The 24,399-nt window shown below is 38.4% G+C and overlaps 1 protein-coding gene across 3 annotated transcripts in view; it reads left to right on the forward strand.

Moving 5' to 3' along the window:
* Positions 1-24,399, forward strand: part of VWA8 (von Willebrand factor A domain containing 8) — a 459,390-nt gene that overhangs the window by 127,246 nt on the left and 307,745 nt on the right. For all 3 annotated transcript variants that reach the window (XM_053665428.1, XM_053665429.1, XM_053665427.1), the window contains 2 exons: positions 13,111-13,271; positions 15,207-15,320. In XM_053665428.1, coding sequence (XP_053521403.1) covers positions 13,111-13,271; positions 15,207-15,320 — 275 coding nt within the window. The remainder of the gene's footprint in view (positions 1-13,110; positions 13,272-15,206; positions 15,321-24,399) is intronic.

The following is a 24,399-nucleotide window of genomic DNA, read 5'->3' on the forward strand; positions in this document are numbered from 1 at the left end:
GCTGCTTTTAAGATTCTCTCTTTATCTTTAACCTTTGGCATTTTAATTATGATGTGTCTTAGAGTGGGCCTCTTTGTGTCCATCTTGTTTGGGACTCTCTGTGCTTCCTGGATTTGCATGTCTATTTCCTTCACCAAATTAGGGACTTTTTTTTCATTATTTTTCAAGTAGATTTCCAATTTCCTGTTCTCTTTCTTCTTTTTCTGGCACCCCTATCCTGTGACTGTTGGACCTCTGGAAATTTTCCCAGGGGCAGCTTATGCTAAGCTCCTTTTTTTTGGATACTCATTTCTTTTTCTTGTTCTGATTGGTTGTTTTTTGCTTCCCTATGTTCCAAATCATTGATTTGATTCTTAGCTTCATCCACTCTATTGTTGTTTCCCTGTAATGTGTTCTTTATTTCAATTAATATATCCTTCATTTTTGACTGAATCTTTTTTATGCAGCTGAGGTCCTCACTAAGTTCTCGAGCATCATATTAACCAGTGTTGTCGATTTTGTTTAATTTTTTTTTTTTGTAATTTTGATCTGTTCTTTCATTTGGGCGCCGTTTCTTTGTCTCCTTGTTTTGGCAGCCTTCCTGTGTTTGTTTCTCTGTATTAGGTAGAGCTGCTCTGACTCTCTGTCTTAGTAGTGTGGTTTCATGTAGCAGGAGTCCTGTGGAGTCCATTGGCACAGCCTCCCCTGTCACCCAAGCTGGGTACTCTAGGTACATCCTTCATGTGGGCTGAGTACACCTTCCTCTTGTTGTTGAGCCTTGGTTACTGTTGGTAGATCAATGGGAGGGATTTACCCAAGCCAGTCATCTTCAAGGACTGGCTGTGACCACTTAACACCAACCTCCACCTTCTGTGGAGGATCACCTGTTCAGGGACATGGTAGTGGTGCTCTGACGTGATCCGTTGCTGTCCACTGGGTGCACTGGCCCTGTGGTTTCCTGGATGGTGCAGGCCATGGTGAGCCTCTACATGTGTTTTCTTGGGGTCACCGTGCCTAAACTACAAAGCAACCTGAGATGGCTGCTACTGTGCTGGGCTTGGAGATTCTCAGGTGATGCCAAGCTGTGAATTTAGTCTGGCAGCTGCTGGTGCAGAGTCTGAGTCTCACTGAGGCCAGCTGTTAATTGTTTGAGAGGATTTAGGAAGTTTTGCAGCATGAGCCCAAACCAGCCATTCATTTGGAAAAGCAGCCTGGATGGGTCCATACATTGGGTGGGGTGGAGTCTAGTCTCTGGGGATCTCCAAGGCAGGTCAAACAATGTTAGCCATGTTGATGGAGTCTGTGATATGGCAACAGAATGACAATTCTGTGGCTCTGTGGGGAAAGAGCTTAGAAAAGGGACAGTGGCTTCTGCTTACCTTGATGCCAGACACTTCAGTTTGTCCCTGTATGCCACTAGTGCCTTTCAAGCTGCTACCATGGTGCTGGAGCTCAAAGGGAGATAGTCTAAGTAGGTGAGTCTGTGGTTGGTTCTTTAATAGGAACTGGTTGGGGCTGCAGCAGTTTCTGGCACTGACTCAATCCCTGTTGGTTTTTGTAGCCAGAAGTTGAGGGGACTTATCTTCATGGCACTGGAGCCCTGGGCTGGAGGGCCTGGTGTAGGGCTGGGACTCCTTGCTCCCAAGATATCCCCCCTTATCTACCAAATGTGGGTGTGGGATCAACCAATTCTGCATCTGCACCCCTCCTACCAGTCTGGATGAATGTGGTTTCTTGAATTCTATAGTTATCAGACTTCCATTCAACTTTTAAGTGATAGATTTCTGACACTTCTAAGTGATAGTTCTTCTATATTTTTATTCCAATTTTGATGTGGTTGTGTGAAGAGGCAAGCCATGTCTGCCTATGCTGCCGTCTTGACCAGAAGTCAAAAATTAAATTGTTTTTGATAGAATTGAAATATATTAGAAATGTTCAGTGATGACCATTGCCCTCCTTCTTCATCAGGATTCCTAATGTGACTTCACCTCAGTAGTGCAGTGGGCAAAGAGTTAGAAAAGTGAGTATTTGGTCACAGTGAGTGTGATGGGAATTCTGTGGCCAAGACAGCCATGTAGGGGCCGTGATTGAGAATTCTTAGAGCGTGGTGACATATAGTTTTTCATAACATTTTCTTACAGTCCCTTGTATTTCTGTGGGGTCAGTTTTTACTTCTCTTTCCTATCTGATTTCATTTATTTTTGAGTCTTTTCTCTTTTTTCTTGATGAGTTTGCCTAACAGTTGTCAATCTTGTTATCTTTTCAAAGAACCAGCTCTCGATTTCATAGATTTTTTGTATTGCTTTTTTATACTCTTTATATCTGCTCTGATCTTCATTATTTCCTTCTACTCACTTTGGACTTTGTTTGTTGTTCTTTTTCAAGTTCACTTAAGTGTAAAGTTAGGTAGTTTATTTATTTTTTGTTTCCCTCTTTGTTTCTTGAGGTAGGCCTTTAATGCTGTGGTTTCCCTGTTAGGACTGCTTTTACTGTCTCCCATAGATTTTGGGTTGTTGTGTTCTCACTTTCATTTGTTTCAAGGAAACTTTGGTTTTCTTCCTTGATCTTATTGTTAAGCTATTTATTGTTTAATAATACGTTATTTATCCTCTAGGATCTTGTATATTTTTGGTTTTTTTCTTGTGCTTGATTTTTAGTTTCATAACATGGTTAGAGAAGATGCTTGATGTGATTTCAGTCTTCTTAAATTAATTGAGACTTGCGTTGTGTCCGAACATGTTGTCTATCTTAGACAGTATTCCAGTGTCTCTTGAAAAGAATGTATATTCTGCATCTTTGGGGTATCAATTATATCCATCTGATTTACTGGGTCATTTAAGGCCACCATTTCCTTGTCGATTTTCTGTCTGAAAGATCTATCCTGTGATGTCAATGAGATGTCAGAGTCCCCTACTATGACTGAATTATTGTCAGTCTCTCCTGTTATGTCCATCAAGATTCGCTTTATATATATAGGTAGTACTGTGCTGCACTCATAAATGTTTACAAGTGTTATATCTTTGTGTTGTATTGCTTTCTTTATCATTTTGTATTGTCCCTGTTTGTCTCTTATTGTAGTCTTTGTTCTAAAGTTTGTTTTGTCAGCTATAAGTATTGCTACTCCACCTTTTTTCCCCTTCCACTTGCATAAAATATCTTTTTCCATTTCTTTACTTTTAGTCTCTGTGTAGCCTTTGTTATGAGATGGCTCACTTGCAGACAGCATATATTCGGGTTTTGTTTTCTCATCCATTCAGCTATCTGATGACTTTTTTGGGAGCATTTAAGCCATTTACATTTAAAGTGATCATTAATAGATATGTATAGTATTTATTGCCATTTTATTGTTTTAACTATGTTCCTCTGTTTTTCTTCTCCTCCTTTTCCTTCTCCTTCTTTTCCCCTCCTTCTCCTCTTCTTCCTTCACATAGGCTCTTTAACATTTCTTGTAATATTGGTTTGGTTGTTAACACACCCCTTTAGCTTTATCTTGGCTGGGATCATCTTTATTTCTACTCCAATTTCAAATAGTAGCCTCGCTATATAAAATGGTCTTGGTTGTAGGTCCTTGTTTTTCATCACTTTGACTATATCATGCAAAACCCTTCTGCTCTGAAATGTTTCTGTTAGGAAATCAACTGACAGACTTATATGAGCTCTCTTGTAGGTAACTAACTTTCTCTGGTTGCTTTTAATATTCTCTCTTTGTCTTTAACCTTTGCTGTTTTCATTATAATGTATCTTGGAGTGAGCCCTTTTGCATCCATATTGTTTGGGACTCTGTGCTTCTTAGATTTTTGTGTCATTTTCTTCACCAGGTCAGGGAAGTTTCAGTCATTATTTCTTCAGTTAGATTCTCAATCCCTTGCTTGCTTTCTCTCACTCTCTGGTAGCCCTGTGGTGTGGATGTTGTTGCACTTTATGTTATTCCAAAATACCATTAAGCTATCATCTTTTTAAAAAATTATTTTCTTTTTGCTGCTCTGATTGCATGTGTCCTGTTACTTTGACTTCTGAATTGCTGATTAAGTCCTCTACTTCATCCAACTTACTGTTTATTCATCTTAGTGTATTCTTCATTTCAGATATTGTATTCTGCACTTCTGACTGGTTCTTTTTTATGGTTTCTGTATAATTTTTATGTTGTTGTAAGTACAGATTATTCTTACTAAGAAGTTCACTAAGTTCCTTGAGCATCTTTATAACCATTCTTTTGAATTCTATGTCTGGCAAATTGCTTGCCTTCATTTCATTTAACTCTTTTTCTGGAGATTTCTCCTGTTCTTTCATTTGGAGCATGTTTCATTGTTTCCCTACTTTGGCTGTCTCTTTTTTGTCTGTTTCTGTGTATCAAGTAGATCTACTACTATGTCTCCCAGTCTTGGTAGGATGGTGTTATGCTGTAGGTGTTCTGTGGGACCCCGTGGTGCAATCTGCTTGATCACCTAAGTTGGTTGCTCCAACAGTATCCCTACTGTGGGTTATGTGGGCTTTCCTGTTGTAATTGAGTCTTGATTGCTATTGGTCCATTTGGGTATGGACTGGCTGACTGTGACTGTCAACCCTGAGTACAGTGTATGAGCTACAGTGCAGGTGCTGACCACATGAAGCAAAATTTGCCTTGGTAGGATTTGGTGCTTATTGAGATTTCTCTTTGGATATGCTGCTTGTGAAGCTAATTGGATCTTGCTCTGATAATATCTGATGCTGGCCACTGGATGTGTTGGTTCTGGGCTTCTTGGCAGGGACTCTGGTTCAGTCCATTGTCAGAGGCTGCCTGTAACTTGTCCTGGGCAACTTGGTAGAGTTGCAAAGTGATCCACACTTTGTGGCTGCCTCTGTTGGGCCTGGGTATGCATGAGATGTAAACCAAGGCTGGCTTTCACCAGCACTGGGCTCAGGAATAGGGCAGCAGCAGTCTCAAGGAACCCCAAAGTCCATCTCTACCTGCCTCTACCAGCTGTGTGCCTGTTAGGCTCAGTCACAGAAGGAGCCTCTACCAGCTGTGTGCCTGTTAGGCTCAGTCATAGAAGCAGCCTCTGGGGGTACTTGATTTGCTAGGTTTCCAGTGAGTCACCAGGTGGGGCAAGAGGTATTTACCAGATCTATATATGTACAAACTTGATGCCAGTGTTCTGTGTCTTAGGCCACTCAGCAAGTATCCCAGGGTGTACCAGGAGTAGCTGCTACCTATTTGGTGCTTGCATACCTTTGTAGTGGTGCAAGGTCTCAGGGAGTTGTCATGATGAGGTCTGCAGTGTTTATCAGGCCAAAAAAGACCAAGATATGGCCTTGTGAAGGGGAAGCTCTATACTGGTTGGGTGTGTGAGGGAATAATTTCCCCTGTCCCAGAGCCACACAACTCAGTCTGTCCAGGATTCTGCCATTAGCCTCATCTCAGCAGGGTGGGGCTGCTGGTAGTTGGGAGAAGTTGCTGGTCAGACTTGGGAGAAGTTAGGGGGTGTGGCCTCTGCCCCAGTGCCACACAACTCAGTCCTGGAATCTGCCCAGACCTCAGCAGGGTGAAACCACCAGGAGTCAGGAGTTTGGAGCTTCTGGGAACCTCGAGAGTGGCGCAGTGCATCTCCCATGAGGGGGAGATGCCAGTCGGGTTCATGGGAAAGTGGGGGGAATGGCCCTGCCACAAAACCACACCACTTAGTCATTGGTTGCAATGAAGAGAGCTATAAGTGATTCAAAATTAACTTCTTTCCATCTATAGCAGAGCAACTTAAAACAATAATGGTACTGTGTAACAACATGATTGTGTACATAAGAAGAGCATTTATTATACATGGGATATATTAAAAAATAGTTCTTTAAAGGAAGAACCAGAGGGAGAATCATGGAAGTGTTTACAAATAATTTTATAGTAGCTGTAAAACAAGAGGCCCTTTTGTCTGAGATCAGACATAAGTGACACTGAAGAACGTTGGCCGCATGCCTTGCATTCAGTTCATAGAGCATGCTTAAACTGTAAATAATGGCTTCATTTCTATTCCAGGGCCCGAAAATTATTAAAATTCTGTGTTTATGCAATATTTATGCAGCATTCTGCCAACAATAGTGCAAACATTATTAACCCCTTATTGCAAATTTGAAGGCTTATATTAGCTAGTCTTGGTGTATTTTATTACTTAAATTCCAGATTTTCTTAGTATAATATTTATACTACTGGTAAGATATATTTTAGTAGGATAAGTTCTGCTCAAAGGACCAAAACTTATTTGAGGTAAACTTGGAAAGCCTACATAATTCCAGCTAGTTTATTCTGGGCAAAAATCAGTAATACTTATTTTTTTGAATAAAAAAATACCCACTGTTTATATTTTTAATTCATAAATAAGAAAATGAAGAATCATATCCATGTAGATATATAATTACTATTAACTAAAGCATCAAAGCATTTTAATTTTGTTCTTTTGGATATATCCTTAAATATATTTTTAACAGGAATGCAGACTAGCTGCATTCAGTGGCATTTCAGGGAGTAGTCACTACTTTCTGACTCTTCTCCAAGAGTGTGAGAAATAGCTTTTGTCAAGAGCAGCTTGAGAAGTCTGCATTTGGTATATTAACTCTGTCCTGTATGCATGGATTGAATTGGTTGCTATATTTGTCATAGTGATATTCTTGAGGACTGCCTGGCTCCTCTGCTTATTAGCTGTGTGTCCTTGTTTGGGTAAACCATTTAACCTCTTTGTAAGTCATTTTTTTGATCTGCAAAATGAAGACAGTAATTGTATCAATCTCTTAGGGTTATATAAGGATTACACATGAATTAATTTATGTTAAATATTTGGCACCTAGTAAGCTCTCCATAAATATTAGCTGGTATAATTATTGTTATTTCTATTAACTTGTTAACACACTGTTCTATATATGATGACCTGACTCATGCGACAAATTTTCCTCAATTTCATTGTCAAGAATTATAGTTCTGGCCCTGGCTGGCGTAGCTCAGTAGATTGAGCATGGGCCTGTGAACAAAAGGATCACAGTTTGATTCCCAGTCAGGGCACATGTCTGGGTTGCAGGCCATTTCCCAGCAGGGGATGCATGAGAAGCAACCGTACATTGATATTTCTCTCCCTCTCCTTCCCTTTCCCTCTAAAGATAAATAAATAAAATCTTAAAAAAAAGAAGTGTAGTTCTGCTGCTCTTCTGGTGTCAATGCTGTAGTTATTATGACTCTATGTAACATTTTTTATGTCACTCTTTTGGTGTTCAATATTAGATTAGATTTGCTTTTTAGGCTCTTATAATTCATTTTGTGTATCATCTTTACTTTTCTTGATTTTATCTTCCCTTTTTTAGTTTTCTTTAGTTATTTTAAGTTTTGTAATACATATTTTTCAAGCCAACTTTCTGAAACTCTTCTGGTTTGTATTTGTAGTAAAAGTGTGTATTTTTTTAACCTAGTTGAGGTGATACTCTGTATGCACTTCGATGTGCTACTTTTGCTATAATCATTTAAACTTTCTGTCAGAAAAATTATATATTCATTAGAAGGTAAATTTTAATTATTATCAACATTCATATTTAAAGAGAAAGCTCAAATTTCTTTATACACTAAAAATTCACTGTAATACTTTCAGTTGTTTTTGAACTATTATACCTTGGAAAATGAACTCTAATCTGATTCTAGCCACTAAACACACAAGTACTTTTTGCAGTTAATTTATTAGAGTAATGACTTATATCCAAGTTTCTAGGAGAATCTCAGAAAGAATTAGTGTTTACCATTCAAAGGTACTAAAAAGCTTAAGGTACACAATTGTTTTGGGGTTCAAATGTATATTCTCTGATACATTCTATTCAGCTATGTTTCTTCTCATTTTATTGGGACATTTCTATTTTGAGAAGGATTTCTTTGTTGCAGATCAAAAAATTCCAAATGACATAGAATCTGAAGAGATACACGGGTATTTTTCAGGGATCTGAATGAAGACTGAAGTATTGAAGGCTAGACAATGGTAGCTCTAAAGGAACTAGATTGTATGTCCTGTTGTTTAAAAGTGTTTAAGGAGACACTGAGGAAATGGTTAGGACTCTGTGATATCATTAGCACTATTTATATTCTCTCAAGGTCGAAGGTTTCAGGAATACGAAAATATAGGCAAAGATGGAGACATTCATCTTTCTTGATTTTTATTAGTGCACTTTCAAATGCTCATATGGAATAAGCACACTTTCTTTTTAAGTTTTTGTCTTTCCACTTGCTTTAAGGATGTGTGTGTAGGTGGGAAGAATAAGGAAATCATGTATTTTTAACACTTCCATGATATATGGTTAAAATGTAAAGATTTTACAACAATACATGGTAATAAAACTCAAATATTCTTTAAACAAAAACACTTGAAAATGCTCTTACTCTATTTTAAAGGTTAACTTATTACTGAAATTAATTCATATCACTTACCCATTTTAGACTCTGCTGAAAAAGTTATGCTAATTAAGTTAGATTGGGCTCATTTGCTCTCTGAAAGTTTAGTTTTATTTTCCTTGTGCTTTTACACAATTGAAAATAACTTTTACATCATTGAAAATTATTTCTGACTATAATGAATAATGTAGAAACTGGGACCAATGATCTCTTTTAAGGAAAAGCTGGAGTTCCATCTTTTCTCCCAATGTAGGATCTTAATTATGAAAACCAATCACTTGTTCTAATGGGAATTTTTTTTCTCTTTATGAGGGTTTTTATTTTAATTCAAAGATGCATTAGAAATGGAGAATAGCTCTTCTAAACATTATAATATGCAGAGAGTTTAGGTGATAAAACTGAACTGAGCTAGTCTTCTAAGAAATGTCAAGTATTTTCCCTTTTCTATCTATCCCTCTGAAGATTGAAGAAAGGAAGAATATTTCTGGTCTGTAGTTGAGGTTGATATTTATGGCATCAAGTGGTGTTATCTGTTACTGCTTGTTGTGTAGCAACAAATTATCATTTCATTTACTTCATTAAGAATAAGGGAGTCTCAAACTGCTAGGTTGGAAAAGAGGAGCTCTATGCATTGATTGTCTTTCCCATCACTGTTATTAGTAAATATTTACTTAATTGAATGGGGCAAGTACTGTAGACATTGTGTGAATTAACAGATATGAAAGTACTTTGGAATCACGACCATGAAGTAATGTTTATTCATGTTGATCACAGAGTGATGATTTATGACGTGTTGATATGAGAGTGAGGAATTTTCTCTGTTGAAAACCAATTTTTTTTAAGTTATCAATTGCTAGCCGTAGCTCCTCAGGAGTCTGTAACTCTTATGTCAGTGTCACATTCCGCATCTCTGTTCCTGGGTTCAGGCCAAAGACTCCACAGTTGAGTCTGGGTCAGGGTGCCATCACCTATTATCAGCTTGAAACTAGGATTTTCAAACCCAACACCCATCTGTTTCTCTAAAAATATGTTATCAGTGGGATGCGTTCTTCACATTACTTCCTCTCTGAATATCAACAGGACTTATTACTTATATTTCTTCAAAATATCAAAGGAAACAAGGCCCACTCTTTCTTTTTTTCAACTGTTACACCATTTTGTTAAGCATTTTGTATGTTCTCATGCGATCTTATAATTCCTATTAAAATGAAAGGGTATAGTACATAGGATGGGACAAAGTTTGACCTAATGACTCTTGTGTTTCGCACCTGGGAGGCATGTCAGAGATCACCTATGCAATGTTTAATGAAACACAGGTGGTAAGCCCTAGTTTGGATCCGTTGAATCCAAACATTCAAGGTAATGGTGCCTAAGCTTATATATTTCCCAAAAGTTCACCCAGCTCTGTCTGATTTGTATCTTTGATTTAGAACTGCTGTGCCAAAGAATGTTTTCTGTTTGTTTTATTATCTAGGACAATATGTGATGTAACTGTGTAGCGAATATTTTTCTGGAATAAGTAGTACCAAGAGTTTTCTTTAAATTTACATGTTTTTATATTAACTTGAAAAATTTTTATGTATTTATTTGTGTATAGTTGTATTTGTGTATATGTGTATATATATATGTGTGTGTGTGTGTATATATATATATATATACACATGCATACTTACATACATACTTGATGTTTTCATTATTTGATTGTGAAAATGACCCATGATTTATACTATATTTCCTGCAGGGTAGTCCATTTCCTGGTATATAGCACAGCCGTGAGTGGGAACGAGCTCATTCTCACCATGAACCATCTTAGTAAACACTGACAATGGTGATAGATGTAGTCTTGGCCGCTTAGAGTGACATGCTCATATAGTTTGCATAGAATTTAAAATTCTTAATTGAGGAATTACATAAAACTAATGAGTTAAGCCAAATTTTTATAATGGCCAAAGCCATGCCTTTGGGACTATGGGGTCTTGCTGAGTTTGAATGTTACTGTTTCTCAAGTGTCTTTATGATTTAATATAAGCCTATTCATACTTCTTAAGTCAGTACTTTTTTTGAAAATGAGAATATTGGTTTTAATACAGATTTGTTGCCTTTGTGAATATAAGCAAATTCATTAGTTTTCTATCTGCTTAAAACTTGAAGTGGGTATCACAAAATTACAGAAGACGATTTCTGCTTATAATTACCTTTTGTTTGATATAAGTGGCACAAAATATATCTGAAGCTAATAACAGAAACTATTGTCTTCAACATTAACATATTTAAGAAAAATTGTTCATATTATATGGCACCAAAATTTTTTATAGTAGACTTTTGTGTGCTACTACTGTTAATAGTTTGTTTATGTCTGTTACACTGTTTTCATTCTAGCACATTTAAGAAATTGCTTATAAATGCCATGCTGTTGTCAGTCCCTGTACCTCATCTGCTGACTGTTCTCCTCAGTTTCCTCCCTTTACATATAATGAATAACTTTGGTGCTTCCTAGCATGGCTTTTCAGGGGCTCTTCAACTATGAGGAAAGGCATATTATTGACTAAGCATCTTCACTCATTGAGTTTGTATGGCCTCTTATTCTTTTTTTAAAAATATATTTTATTGATTATGCCATTACAGTTGTTCTATTTCCCTCTTCATTCCCCTCCACCCAGCACATGGGCCCCCACCATTCCCCCCCTTTAGTTTATGACCACGTGTCTCAAGTTCTTTAGATTCTGTATTTCCCATACTATTTTTGCTCTGCCCCCTATCTATTTTCTACCTACCATCTATGCTACTTATTTTCCGTACCGTCTCCCCTCTTCTCCTCCTCCCACTCCCCTGTTGCTAACCCTCCATGTGATGTTCATTTCTATGGTTCTGCTCCTGATCTAGCTGTCCTCTTAGTTTCCTTTTGTTTTAGATGTGGTTCTTAATAACTGTGAGTTTGCTGTCCTTTCACTGTTCATCTTTTTTATCTTCTTTTTCTTAGGTAAGTCCCTTTAACATTTCATATAATAAGGGCTTGGTGATGATGAACTTGAATTTGATCTTATCTGAGAAGCACTTTATCTGCCCTTCCATTCTAAACGAAAGCTTTACTGGATAGAGTAATCTTGGATGTAGATCTTTGGATTTTATGACTTGGAATACTTCTTTCCAGCCCCTTCTTGCCTGTAAGGTCTCTTTTGAGAAATCCACTGACAGTCTGATGGGAACTCCTTTGTAGGTGACTGTCCCCTTATCTCTTGCTGCTTCTAGAATTCTCTCCATTTTCATCTTGGCTAATGTAATGATGATGTGCCTTGGTGTGTTCCTTCTTGGGTCCAACTTCTTTGGGAGTCTCTGAGCTTCCTGGATTTCCTGGAAGTCTATTTCCTTTGCCAGATTGGGGAAATTCTCCTTTATTATTTGTTCAGATAAATTTTCCACTCGTGGCTGTTCCTCTTCCCCTTCTGGTACCCCTATAATTCGGATGTTGGAACGTTTAAAGATGTCCTGGAGGTTCCTAAGCCTCTCCTCATTTTTTTGAATTCTTGTTTTTTCATCCTTTTCTGTTTGGTCATTTTTATCCTTCTTCTGGTCCACTCCTTTGATTTGAGTCCCAGTTTCCTTTCCATCACTATTGGTTTCCTGTGCATTTTCCTTCATTTCAATTAGTTTAGCCTTCATATGGTCCTCTAATTTGTGAGTAAAATCAACCAGTTCTGTGAGCATCCTGATAACCAGTGTTTTGAACTGTGCATCTGAAAGTTTAGCTGTTTCTTCATCGCTTAGATTTATTGGCTCTGGGGCTCTGAGTTGTTCTTGAGCCATGTTTTGATCTGTTCATGCCTGTTACATATGAGGAGCGGAGCTTTAGATGTTCACCAGGGTTGGGCTACTCAGGTCACCGCTGATTTGTGACACTGTATGTGGGGGCGTGGTCAGAGAGGGGCCAACCAGGTCGCTGGTTTGTGATGCTGTATGTGGGGACGGGGTCAGAGAGGGACAGTGGTGGTCCCCTTTGCTGCTTCCTGCCACTGGGGCCTGCGTGGTCTGTCTCACTGCTCGCTCCTTCACCGGTTTATCTGTGCGCGAATGTGTGATCGTGGTGAGCCTTCAGTGGGTCTGTCTGCTACTCCACACCTGGGATCCACCCACGGCTGCTGGTGCACCTGGGTCGTGCGCTGGGTCAGTCTGGTGGATCTTTCCTGCCTGACCCCGCTCTGCTGCTGGCTCTGCTGCTGGCTCTGCCCCTCTTACCGGTTTGGCTGAAGGATTCGTTGTTGTCAGACTTCTGTATAGTTCACTTTTCTGTGCTTTGGCTGCCTTTTTGTTTCTAAAACTTTGTTGTTTTTAAACTTGGTTGTGTGAGAAGATACAGTGCTTCCACCTATTCCTCCATCTTGGTGGAAGTCTGTATGGTCTCTTATTCTTAAAAAGGAATTCATACATTTCCATCCCTGCAGGGATAGAGCTGGTAGAGTTAGCCATTAAAGTCAGGTAGAAATTACTATCATCCCTGTGTAGATAGCAAATGAACAATTTAAAAATGGACAAATGCTAAATGAAAAGAAAAAATTGCTCTTACTATGTTATGTGGATGAGTAATAGGGGGAAAAACCTCCAATGGCCAAGAAAAGCTTCTGAATATCTCTTTCTTTGATGAGTTGGAGGTGAATTCCCAGTTGTTGTTAATGTTCAGAGAGAGCTAAATAAGCTGCCATCCATGTCTTAAAAATTAACTCCAAATTTTTTGGTGGGTTTGGCTTTAGGATATGACAGCTCGTGATCTGCTGCAGCAGAGATACACTCTTCCAAATGGAGACACTGCCTGGCGGTCCTCGCCCCTTGTGAGTGCTGCTCTAGAAGGGAAGCTGGTCTTCTTGGATGGCATTCATCGTGTCAATGCAGGCACACTCGCCGTGTTGCAAAGGTTTGTGTGAGTCACACACAGGAGAGCACACCAAATAAACAGTGGATGTGGAACTCTCTCATTCTTGTTTTTTAAAACTGGGTTATGTAGATCCTTAAAACTTATAATTCTATATCCAAGTAGAACAGAAAATTTTTCAGAATCGTGTGTTTTAAGAAAACTTTTAAGTAGTGATTTTGAAAGACTTACATATGCTTATCATGTGTGTGTATGTATGACATAGCTCAAGTTTCTACAGTTTGTTGGAGTCATAGCTCCACTGTTTACAAACTCCTTATGAATCATTGGTTTAAGTGACAAGTTGATTTTGTTAGCATTTTTTTGAGAGGAAATGTAGTTCCTTATATAAAATGTATAATGGCTGTTTTATTATACTTTTAAGCTAAAAAGCTCACTTTGTATTTACATACATGAACATTTGTTTAACTAGTGTTCTCTTATTGCAGTTTTAGGTGGGGAAAATATCCACACATTCCTAATTAACTGCTTTTGAATTTAATGTTAAGAAGAAATTTTATGTATGACTTTCAATGGAAATATTCCTATCCCGTATCAGTAATGATACTCATTTTTTGTTGTCACAGCTTGATTCTATCACTTGTAGATAGTATTTGGTTTTTAACTTCAACTTATCAGGAAAGTTCAAAGAAGTGGTATAATAACTATTCAAATTTTTTTTCTCTTGAGAACACGTTAGATACCAAGTAAAAGGAAAGACTCTAAACTTCTTGTGTTAATCTTCATGAGATTTGAGAACATTTAAAAACATTTTCAGTGATTTATTGTAAATCATACATAGATTTATAATTTTTTCTCTTCTAAACAGACAAAAGCAGACACAAAATAACACTTCCTCCTTTTACTAGCCATCTCTTGACCATAATGACAAGTAGTAGGAGGGCAGCTACCATTCATCGAGTACTTACTCTGTGCTGGGTATTGTGCTAAGTCAGAATGTTGCAGTTTCTCAAGTTGGGAATCATCTTTTGGGTGAGAGGCTTAAAAGTCGCTGATCCCTGAGCTCTAGCCACCTTGAAATTTCAAAAGGTGCACCTAACCCTTTCCAGGAGATGCTAATATGCAGCCAGGATTGAGAACAACTATATTAAGCATATATCTTCCATTAACTGTATAATTTTCACAGCCATACTATGAGGTTCATGTTATAGCCCTAATTTTATAAAAGATAAAAGTTTAAATTAGCTGGTCATTCAGCTAATAATGTGCAGGGCTGGTTTGGAACCCAGGTTCAATGGATTCTACTGCCCGTGCTCCTAACCTCTGCATCTTGCACTCTCCCTTCCCCTCCGTGCCGATCAAGTAGACGTTGTATGGGGCATTGTGATATGGGCATTGGGAGACTTGGCAGTTGGTGTAAGACCTAGAGCAGCACTTTTGAACTTTCGTAACATTTGGAAGACAGTGCTGTTGTACTGTGGATGGTTAGGTCGGCACCACAGTAGATACGTGAAAGAACACTGGTTATTTCATTATAGAGATTTTTTGATATTTTAAATCCTATAATTCCAAAGATAGAAACATTTTGATAATATAACTATTAAAAAGTTACATTGGACTCAAGGGAGCATGTGCCAACTGCCTTGCACATTAATATGCACCTCATGGTTATCCTGAGTTACTCATTCTTCTGTTTTTTTCATCCCCTTCATACTTTCTCTTTCCTGCTTCTCCTCGTTCCCCTCCTCCCTGTTCATATCTAGTATCCATGCTTACTGCCATTCAGTGCAGAAACCATAGTTTTGCCAACTGTAATAGCACTAGCCAACTTGAAATTTTGAAAGGTGCATCTAAAATATTGATTTAATAATTGTCAGTAACAATAGACATTATTACAATGTTAACTGACTGATCCTACCTCTAATAACTTCACTGTTCAAAACTGATTTGTTTTCTGACTTTCCTCCTTTCCACTAGGTTGATTCACGATCGAGAGCTAAGCCTCTATGATGGTTCTAGGTTGCTGAGAGAAGACCGGTATATGCATTTAAAAAAGGAGCTGCAAATGTCTGATGAGCAGCTACAGAAGAGGTAATTTATGATACACTGCTCTTATTCTTATTCAGAGTGCCTTTGTTTTCAAATTCTTCTAACCTTAGGCTCAAACAAAGATAAATTTGAACAGTTTGATAATTTGGTATCCTGGGCATGCTTATAGTTTGGCACTTCTTAAAACTTGAGGTTATGTTCCAAGATGAACTCTGCACTCTCAGCCTACTTTTACACATACTTTTACGTAAGTGTTCAAATGTGTTATAGGGACATTAGTTTTAAGAAAGTAGTTCTTTGTCCTAGTCAATCAGTTTTGGTCCCATACTTTGTATCTTTTCAACAAGTAGAGAAACAAAAAGTTTTGTCATGAACTCAGCCCACTCTCCTAAGAAGTCATCAGTTATTACTGGGGTATGCCACCAGGATTGTCCTTTGAGGCTTAAACATTTTCCAGAGACACAACCCTTAAATGCAGTGTACGAGACTTGACTGGATCCTGGATCAGGACATAAAATGAAAATAGCTATAAAAGAAACAGCGGCGACAGTTGGGAAAGCTTAAATATGGGCTATATATATTACATGACATAGAATTAATATTAATTTTCTTAAGTCATAATGCTATTGTGGTTATGAAAGTTAGTGTTCCTATTCTTGGGAGACCTGTGCAGAAATATTTAAGGGATGAAATAGAAAAATGTCTACAATTTAAATGTTTTAGGGAGAAAAAGGTGTGTGTGCATAAAAACATACACCACACAGGGAGAGAAAGAGAGATTAAGAGAGCAAGAACAACTGGTGAAATGTAGGTGAAGGATGTATGGATATTCTATTCTTTCAAATTTTCTGTGGGTTTGAAAATTTTAAAATGAAAAGCTTGAAAGAAAATATTTCTTTCTGCTGCATACTATACTTTTCCTTAGAGGAGTTTTGGCAATAAAGCTTATTTTCTGCCTCATTACATTTCCATGACTATTTTGAAATAATTAGAGATTTGCTACTTTGTAGAACTCTTAGTCATTTAATTGGATCTTATTTAATTGAAACCACTTCTCTCCAAAGGGGTTGCTGCCATTTTTAAAACATTAAAATTCTACAAATGATAATTAAGTATACTTATTGTGTTTATGTTTTAAAAAGAGTTTTGTTTGAAAATTGCCTTGGAATTTTTTCACAGAGAGGAAATGTTAAATTTCTTACTATTGCTATATAGATTATTTTAAAATTCACTTGATTACATAGCTGTTTATGCTGAGGTACATATTATCGAATTTCTCTAGCTCAGTAAAAATGGTCTGATTGAGTGTTAGGGAGGCAAGTTATGAGAATCCTATTTATTTCATACCTTCAGTTTATAAAATTCAGCTTTTGTATACTGTTTGCATGTGAAACATTTGCCTGAAAAAAGTTTTTATTTTTCAGGGTGATTAATCAAAGCAGTTGGGCTGTAGCTCTCAGCAAAGCCTGCCAGTCAGTTTCCCTTAGGACTTCAGGAGCATTGTGTTTGTAGCCAGACATCCAGGAAGTGACAACCCTTTTTTATGAAAAAAACCCATATTCTTCCTAATGGTCACAAGCAGTGTTACAAATGAAAACACTTTCAGGAAGAGTAGCACTGAGCATCAATTCAGGGTTTGGCTCAAAGTGGTTAGTTGCACTCTTTAAACTACTGTCCCATCTTTCCTTGACTGGTGTGGCTCAGTGGGTTGGGTGTCATGTCACAAATCAAAAGGTCACTGGTTTGATTGTCGATCTGGGCACATGCCTGGGCTGCAGGCCAGGTCCCCAGTTGGGGACATGAGAGAGGCAACTGATACATGTTTCTCTCCCTTGCATTCTCCCTTCCTTCCCCATTTTCTCTAAAAATAAATAAATAAAATCTCTTAAAAAGAGTCCTATCTTTATCATTGTTGATTTTCAGCTCTCCTGTGAATGTAAAGCAGACCCAATTCTGTCTTCGAAATCACTCTGAATAGGTAGAGACAGTTCACAGCACTGCTTGGTTTCATTCACTTTTTAAAAATTTTTATTTGAATTTTTATTATTGTTAAACATTCATGAAACTTGAGCCAAATAGTTTTTTAAGGCTTTTTATTTAAAATATCAGTGCTGTCATCTGTTCTGGGACACTCTGGGACACTCCCATTTATCACTCTCCTAAGGCTACCACTTTCAACTCTTGGCTGTTTCTTTTGGTATTTACCTCCATATCACTAACCAATATACTTTCAGTGATACTTCTTGGTTTATTTTTCAGTGTTAGGCACTGTTTAGTGATTTCTTATGATGAAAAATTAAGGTTTAGCCCTCTTTCATCACCCCTTTTCCCATTATGCATACATGCTTCCTATTTTTCATTCTTTTTAAACAGTTATATAGTAATTTTGGGAACTTTATTGAGTGTTTGCATTACTGTTACAGCATTAGAACTGTACACAGCTGAGCCAGTCAGTAAACTATAGTTGTTTATCCTTTCTTACATACGTTTTGTTTTTCTAAAGTTAATACCTATATGTGAAAAGTGGCAGATATATAAATAAGTAATGACAGTGTACCCAGGTTGGCAAATTTAGATGCCAGTTGGCCTTTCAGATACAATTTCTATATTTGTATAGAAATTATATTTTCTTTCTGTATTTCAGATAGGTACAAATTCTGTATTTGTACAGAAATTGTATTTTCTTTCTGTATTTTAGATAGGTACAAATTCTGTATTTGGCAGGACTCCTTTAAGTTATAAATAACAAAAATTTTTCAGGACACTCAATTTGAGGACACTCAAGGTAAAAGTAATTATATTAATCTAGTTTTAGACAATCTTCTAGCAATATTTCTTTTTATGAACCTTCTTATTAGGAAGACTTTGCCATTTAATGATACCATTGGGTCTCATGATTGACAGCTAACAGTGGGCTACGAGGCCCACTGCGAAATCCTATATTTGATTCCTTTGCCAAACTTCATGATGTATCAGGTTGGTTATATTGTCAGTTTTAATTGATTCTACGCAAAACCCCAATGGAAATATCACCTCCAAAGGGTGATATTATCCCTGCTAAGAGAAAGGAGAGATGAAACTCAAACATCTGCCAGTGTATTTATGAAAAGCAAAATATAGGTACATAACTGGCCTTTTTCCAGAAATGGACTGTCCATTGCCATTAACTATTCTAACAGAACCCAGTAGTTAAGTTAGGTAGCTAGACTATCAGGAGGCAGGGTATGTGTGGAGAAAAATGGATAAATACTCTAAGGATTTCAGATAAAAAAAGTCATCACAATTCAACAGGTAGGTCCACCAAGCCCCAGACTGCATGATCTATAATTTGAGAGGCCACACCACAATTTGTAAGCCAAGGAAAAACAATGTTTAGAAATGCTCATGTGAAAGGTCTGGGTGAATTCACAAATGCTATCAGACATCATTTCATTTCTCTAGGTAGAGGGAAAAAGACATTTATAGATGTTCAAGCAGGGCAGAGGGTGATCTGTTCAAAGGAGTTGTTCTAGGTCACAGGTGGCAAACACCAGGCCCACAGGCCGAATCCAGCCCTCCACCTTGTTTTATCCTGTGGCAGCGCTGAGCTCCTTGCCCCTATTTAAGGAGTAGTTACAGTTATACAGTCCTAAATTACATTTGGCCCTTTAAAGACAACTACAAGGCTGATGTGGCCCCTGGTGAAAATGAGTTTGACACCCCTGTTCTAGGAGAAGAGGGCGTGATTACAACATGGACAGCACCTGAATGTCTGGAGTGTAAAGTGACCACTCAGGATTTCTAGTATTCAGTCACATAACAGACTCTGGACACAGAAAATTTTGTGATTCGGGGAAGGTTATTCCATTTTCCACTTCTGCTGTGTTGTTTGTTATAATCCAGAGATCTTTGTTCATGGCTCAGCAACATATGTTGGATTCATCCCTGATCCCCTTCTCTCCTAGTTAGAAGAGCAATTAACATGCGAGCAAAGTAGGTGGTTAGAATTTAAATACGGCGATGGTCATTGCTCAAGACATACATTGTCTGTGGCTTGCTTTTTGGTGCTGAGTCACAGGGTACCTTCATTGGGTAACCTGGCCAAATTTAAAGAAGGCAGTTTCTGAGACAGCAGTTATGTTGAGCAGAGAAGTATATGCTGACTATAGAAACAGTTATCAAAGTATTGAATAACAGGCAGAGAAGGACCTTTTTTTTTTTGCTAGATTCTCCCAGAAGGCTTCCTTACTTATAAATAGGTCATATGGAAAGTCATTTCCTGATGATATTAGGTTCTCCAAGTCTGAAAGTTAGAGAACAGAGTACTCCTGAGGATCTGCCAGCTACTTTCAGGTGGTTTGACATACTGGTGGGTAATACAAACGCTGAAGAAGTGGTAAATAATTAATAATTAAGACACAAGGACTATTAAAATTAAAAATCAAGGGTAACTTTAATTTTACTAGAATTTAACAACAAATAACAGATGAAACTAAAGAAATGGCTTAACTTTAGATAAATGGATATTATTTCCTGAAGATTAAAAAATTTAAAAGCATAAAGATCTTTTGAAAAATATTTTAAAAATAAAAATATTGAGGTCAGTTTGTTTAGGGATTGTGAGTATAAATTTATAGATATTATTTTCCAATGCTTGTCAGCAAAAGGAGTAAATTATTGATAGATATAACATGGCAGATCTCAAAATAATTTTGCTGAAGGAGAGAAGCCAGACCAAAAAAAGTACATATCGTGTGATTTACATAAAACTCTAGAAAATACAAACTGTATAAAATAACTGTAATAGAGATTACAAAGGAGTCTAAGGACACTTCAGGAGTCACAGATGTGTTCATTCTCTTGATTGTGGTAATGGTTTTAGCGATGTAAATACATATTGAAAATTATCAAGCTGTACACTTTAAATATGTAGCTTATTATGTACCAATTATACTTCAACAAAGCTATAATAAAACTAAAAAGAAAGATTACAATAAACTCCAATTTCTTGAAGGAAATATGGTACATTTGGTCAAATTTATATGTTAAGGAGCTTGAAAGAATGATATAGTTTTCTACAAAGACATTAATCATGAACCAGAAGAGGATTTTGTAACATTAGTATTCCACAGTGGAATACTAATGTTCCACTTCAGAACCTAGAAGTTACACAGTTCTGGACACAGCCATATTTTTCCCTTTTTTGTATGCAATGTAGCAAACTTCATGTATACATTCCTTACTCATCTTTATACCACCTAAGGTGTAGTGTAATACTTGGAAGAGAGCAGATATTAATTAAATATTTAAATAAATTCATTGCTGTAGTTAATAACCATCACTGCAAGAAGCTTTTTAAAGACTTTTGGTGGCAAGGACAAAACAAAAGTCAGTGACAGTGTTACAGAACAGATCCATGGGGGCGGAGAACGATACACTATTACAGAATGGATTTCCCCTCCTTTTCCTGGGGTCCCCTGTACTAGGTTTGCCTTGCCTGCCACCAGGGAATTATAGCACTTAATGTCAGAGATTGGTGAAAAGGAAAAGAATTATTTATTCAAAGGTTATACAGACTTAAGAGTAATGAATTAATATTTTCATTAAAATCCCAAAGTGCCTTAAAACACCCACAGACACACACAGTCCTTCCTTCTCCACTTTGCACAGTCCCAGGTATCATATTTCAGGAAAATAAATAGAAGTCTGTGGCTATTCATTTCCCAGCAATCCACATTCGGCTGGCCAGCCTCCCTGGGTTCCTAGCACTATCAGCTGTATCGCCACCGTGATCTCTATTTAATCCAAAACCATGTGGCACCTTCTCATGGCCCACCAGCAAGAGTCCTTTCATCCAATTTTTTCCCCAGCAAGGTCTCTCCTGCTTCCTAAGCCACGTGGCCAAAGGGAGCACCTCAAAGGCCCCTGTTCCCCTCTTTTTCTTGGCAAAGCCACATGGTCCCTTGTTTTCATAACTGCTGTGCCTGGGTTTAAATCCCATTGCCAATATTCTTCTGCAGCTCCATTTCCGACTCCTCCCACAATTAGCTATACCTGCCAGCATTCCTATATTTTTCCAGCTTTCCTGGGCTGCCATAGTAAGTCTGGGTAAGTGTGGCCCTGTGGTGTGCAGCCAGTCATCTCTAAGCTCCCACACAGGCACTGTAACCAGAGGGAGTTTCTACCCATTTACATCCTGAGTGGAAGTCACTCCCATCTCCCTGACTCAAAGCATGGCCACAGGTATTTAACATATCAATGAAACCAGTTAAAGGTTATAGATATGTTAAATGACCATGCCTCAGGTTAGTTGCAAAACTGTTGCTATGCAGAACAACTCTCAATGGCGCTGCTCCGAGTGTCCCAGCCCCTAGTTCAGACTTGTGGGGGTGAGGGCATCCTATACTTTTTAGTATTTCCTGGACACCCTGAGTTCTGGACACCATTACAAATCCCTTTTTGGGGGCCCCCTGGCTGCACCCTGTTACAGTAGGAACTGAAAATAATGCTTTCCTACCCAAAAGCAGAGCGGCTAGTCTAAATATGGTCATGAAAGAAGGTGGATTCTCTGAATAAAAAAGACAAAACTGATATATACAATAGTAAGTAATTAGACCCTTCACAGTTACAGAGTTTAAAACTGTTCTTTCACCATTAAAATGTTTAGGGTCACTTTTCAAAATCAGAATATCCTTAAGGCTTTTTGTTTTGAGAATCAAACATAAAAACTTAGGCATAAAATCCTGCATCTACCCTGAATTCTGTAAAAAATTTACATGGCCTAATTTACTAGCAAAGAGATGCTAGAGTTTCTGGGGAGGTAGGAGGGAAAGCTCAGATCCTAACTATTTTCTTTTTTTTGGTCCACTCCATTGATTTGAGTCCCAGTTTCCTTTTCATCTCTATGGGTTTCCTGTGGAATTCCATTCATTTCCCTTAATTTAGCCTTCATATGTTTCTCTAATTTGTGGCTATAATCAACCAGATCTGTGAGGAAGCTGATGACCAGTGTTTTAAACTGTGCGTCTGAGAGTTTTGCTATTTCTTCGTCGCTTAGATTTATCTCTGGGGCTTTGAGGTCTTCCTGCGACATTTTTGGTCTGTTCTGGCCCTTTAAATATGAGAAGGGGCGCCTTGGACTCCCAGGTCGCTGGGTTGTGACGCTGCATGTGGGGGCGTGGTCAGAGCGGGGAAATGGCAGCGCCCTCTCTCACCGCGGCACCCTCTATCGCAGCCTCGGCCGGTCCAACCGCCCACTCCCTCGCTAGCACGCAATCAGGCAACCGCGGTCAACATGCTGCACCGCCTCCCCACTGTCTCCTCCGCAGTCGCTCACTACCGGTCGGGGAGTCGCTTTTTTTTTTTTTTTTTTTTTTTTTTTATTCAGATCCTAACTATTTTCAAATATAAGAGTAAGAATAGTCCTAGCCGGGTAGCTCATTTAGTTAGAGCTCTGTCCCGATATGCCAAGGTTGTGGGTTCCATCCTTAGGTGTGGCACATGCAAGAAGCAACCAGTGAGTGCATAAGTGAGTGGAACAAATCCATGTCTCTGTCTCTGTCTTTGTCTCTCTCACTTTTCCCCAACCCCTGGCTCTTCCTCTCTCTCTCAAATAAGAAAACGAAAGAGTAAGAGTAAAAGGGTCCAGATATATCTGCCAGTCAAGGATGTGCTCAATGTCCAGTTATGGCTTATTACTGATCAATAATGAAAAATGAGAGATTATAAACTTTTTAATGTTCAGTTGCAATAAAATATTCAACAAAAATTTAAAAAAACATTAAAGCATATATAATTGTAACTGAGACTAAGCCACTGATCTTAGTGCTTCCCTGAGATAAGCAAAAGCCTCTTCTTGGCAAAATAAACTCTTGGTAGTTCACTATTTTCTCAAGAAAATCTCACTCCCCTCCCACACCTATGCTTTGACCAATAGCAGGCAGGGACACATTTAGCAATCTATAGTATTCATACTCACCCTTTCCCCAGCAACGTTTTTCTCATCAAAGAAAACAGTTCTATTGTTATAGGAAAACGAAGCAACCAGACACCGAGGGATTCTGGAGTACGAGGTTTATTATTTAACGTGCACGGGCCCAGAGGAGTCAATCTCCAAATTCTGAGCCCCGAACAAAGGATTCTTGGGGTTTATATAGTCTACGGGGTCTTCCTGTCCACGTGACAAAAGTGGGATACAGAAGCAGAATGTGCTAATTGTTCTATCAGCGGGGGTGCTAGTCCCAGCCCTACTGACTATCTGGCTATCTGTTTTCCCAGTGGGGGTGCTAGGTGAGTCAAAGGTTTTCCAAAGCTTTCCACATTATTCCCCCCTTTTATGCTAAACAACATTAGTGCTTATTTAAGCATAATATATTTTTGTAGGAATAAACAAGTCCCCCCTTTTCCTAGATTCAGAGTATTAATGAGGTTTCTTTCCTCATCATCTTTCTCCTCCTGTGATCTACTATCATGGAGGGATTCTAAGACCCCTTTCTCCTTTTGGACTATTACACACTTCTCTGTAGAACTACTCACACAGTTCTAACAAAGCAAACAAAGATTCAGAGCAAAAAGAATACAGATGATGTAAAGACCAGGTATTTCCCTTGCTATTACCTATAATTCTAGTTCTATTATTGCAAAAGAGCAGTCAGAAACCAAGTTTTGTTTTTTTTTTTAACCTAAAACACTTTCATGTCTTTGCTCCCTACTTGCACTATCCCAACTCCGGGTACCGCAAATCAGGAAAGAGTACACATCTGTGTTTCAGGTCGTTGGCACCGTCAGCTGTATCAGGCAGGATCTCTCTCTAGTTAATCCAAAGTACTATGGCACCCTCTCATGGTCCACTGGCAAGAGTTCTTTTTTGTACCAAGTTCTAGTCAAAGTCTCTCCTGCTTTCCAGGCCACACGGCCAAAGGGGCACCCCAAAGCCACATGGGCCCCTTCCACCAAAGCTGCAGGGGTTCGCACTCCACCAAAAGCATGCGGCCCTCCTCTTCACCTGGCTGCAGGGACCTCCATTCTGGCAAAGCTGCGTGGTTTTCCTTTTCACCTGGGCAGCTATCCCCTCATGTCCTGGACCACATCCTTTCCAAGCTCTCACACTGGTGCTTCTCCCTCAGGGGCTCAGCCCTTAGTC

This window comes from Artibeus jamaicensis, unplaced genomic scaffold (assembly GCF_021234435.1).
Source record: "Artibeus jamaicensis isolate MK-2021 breed Jamaican fruit bat unplaced genomic scaffold, CSHL_Jam_final contig_414, whole genome shotgun sequence".
NCBI lineage: Eukaryota > Metazoa > Chordata > Mammalia > Chiroptera > Phyllostomidae > Artibeus > Artibeus jamaicensis.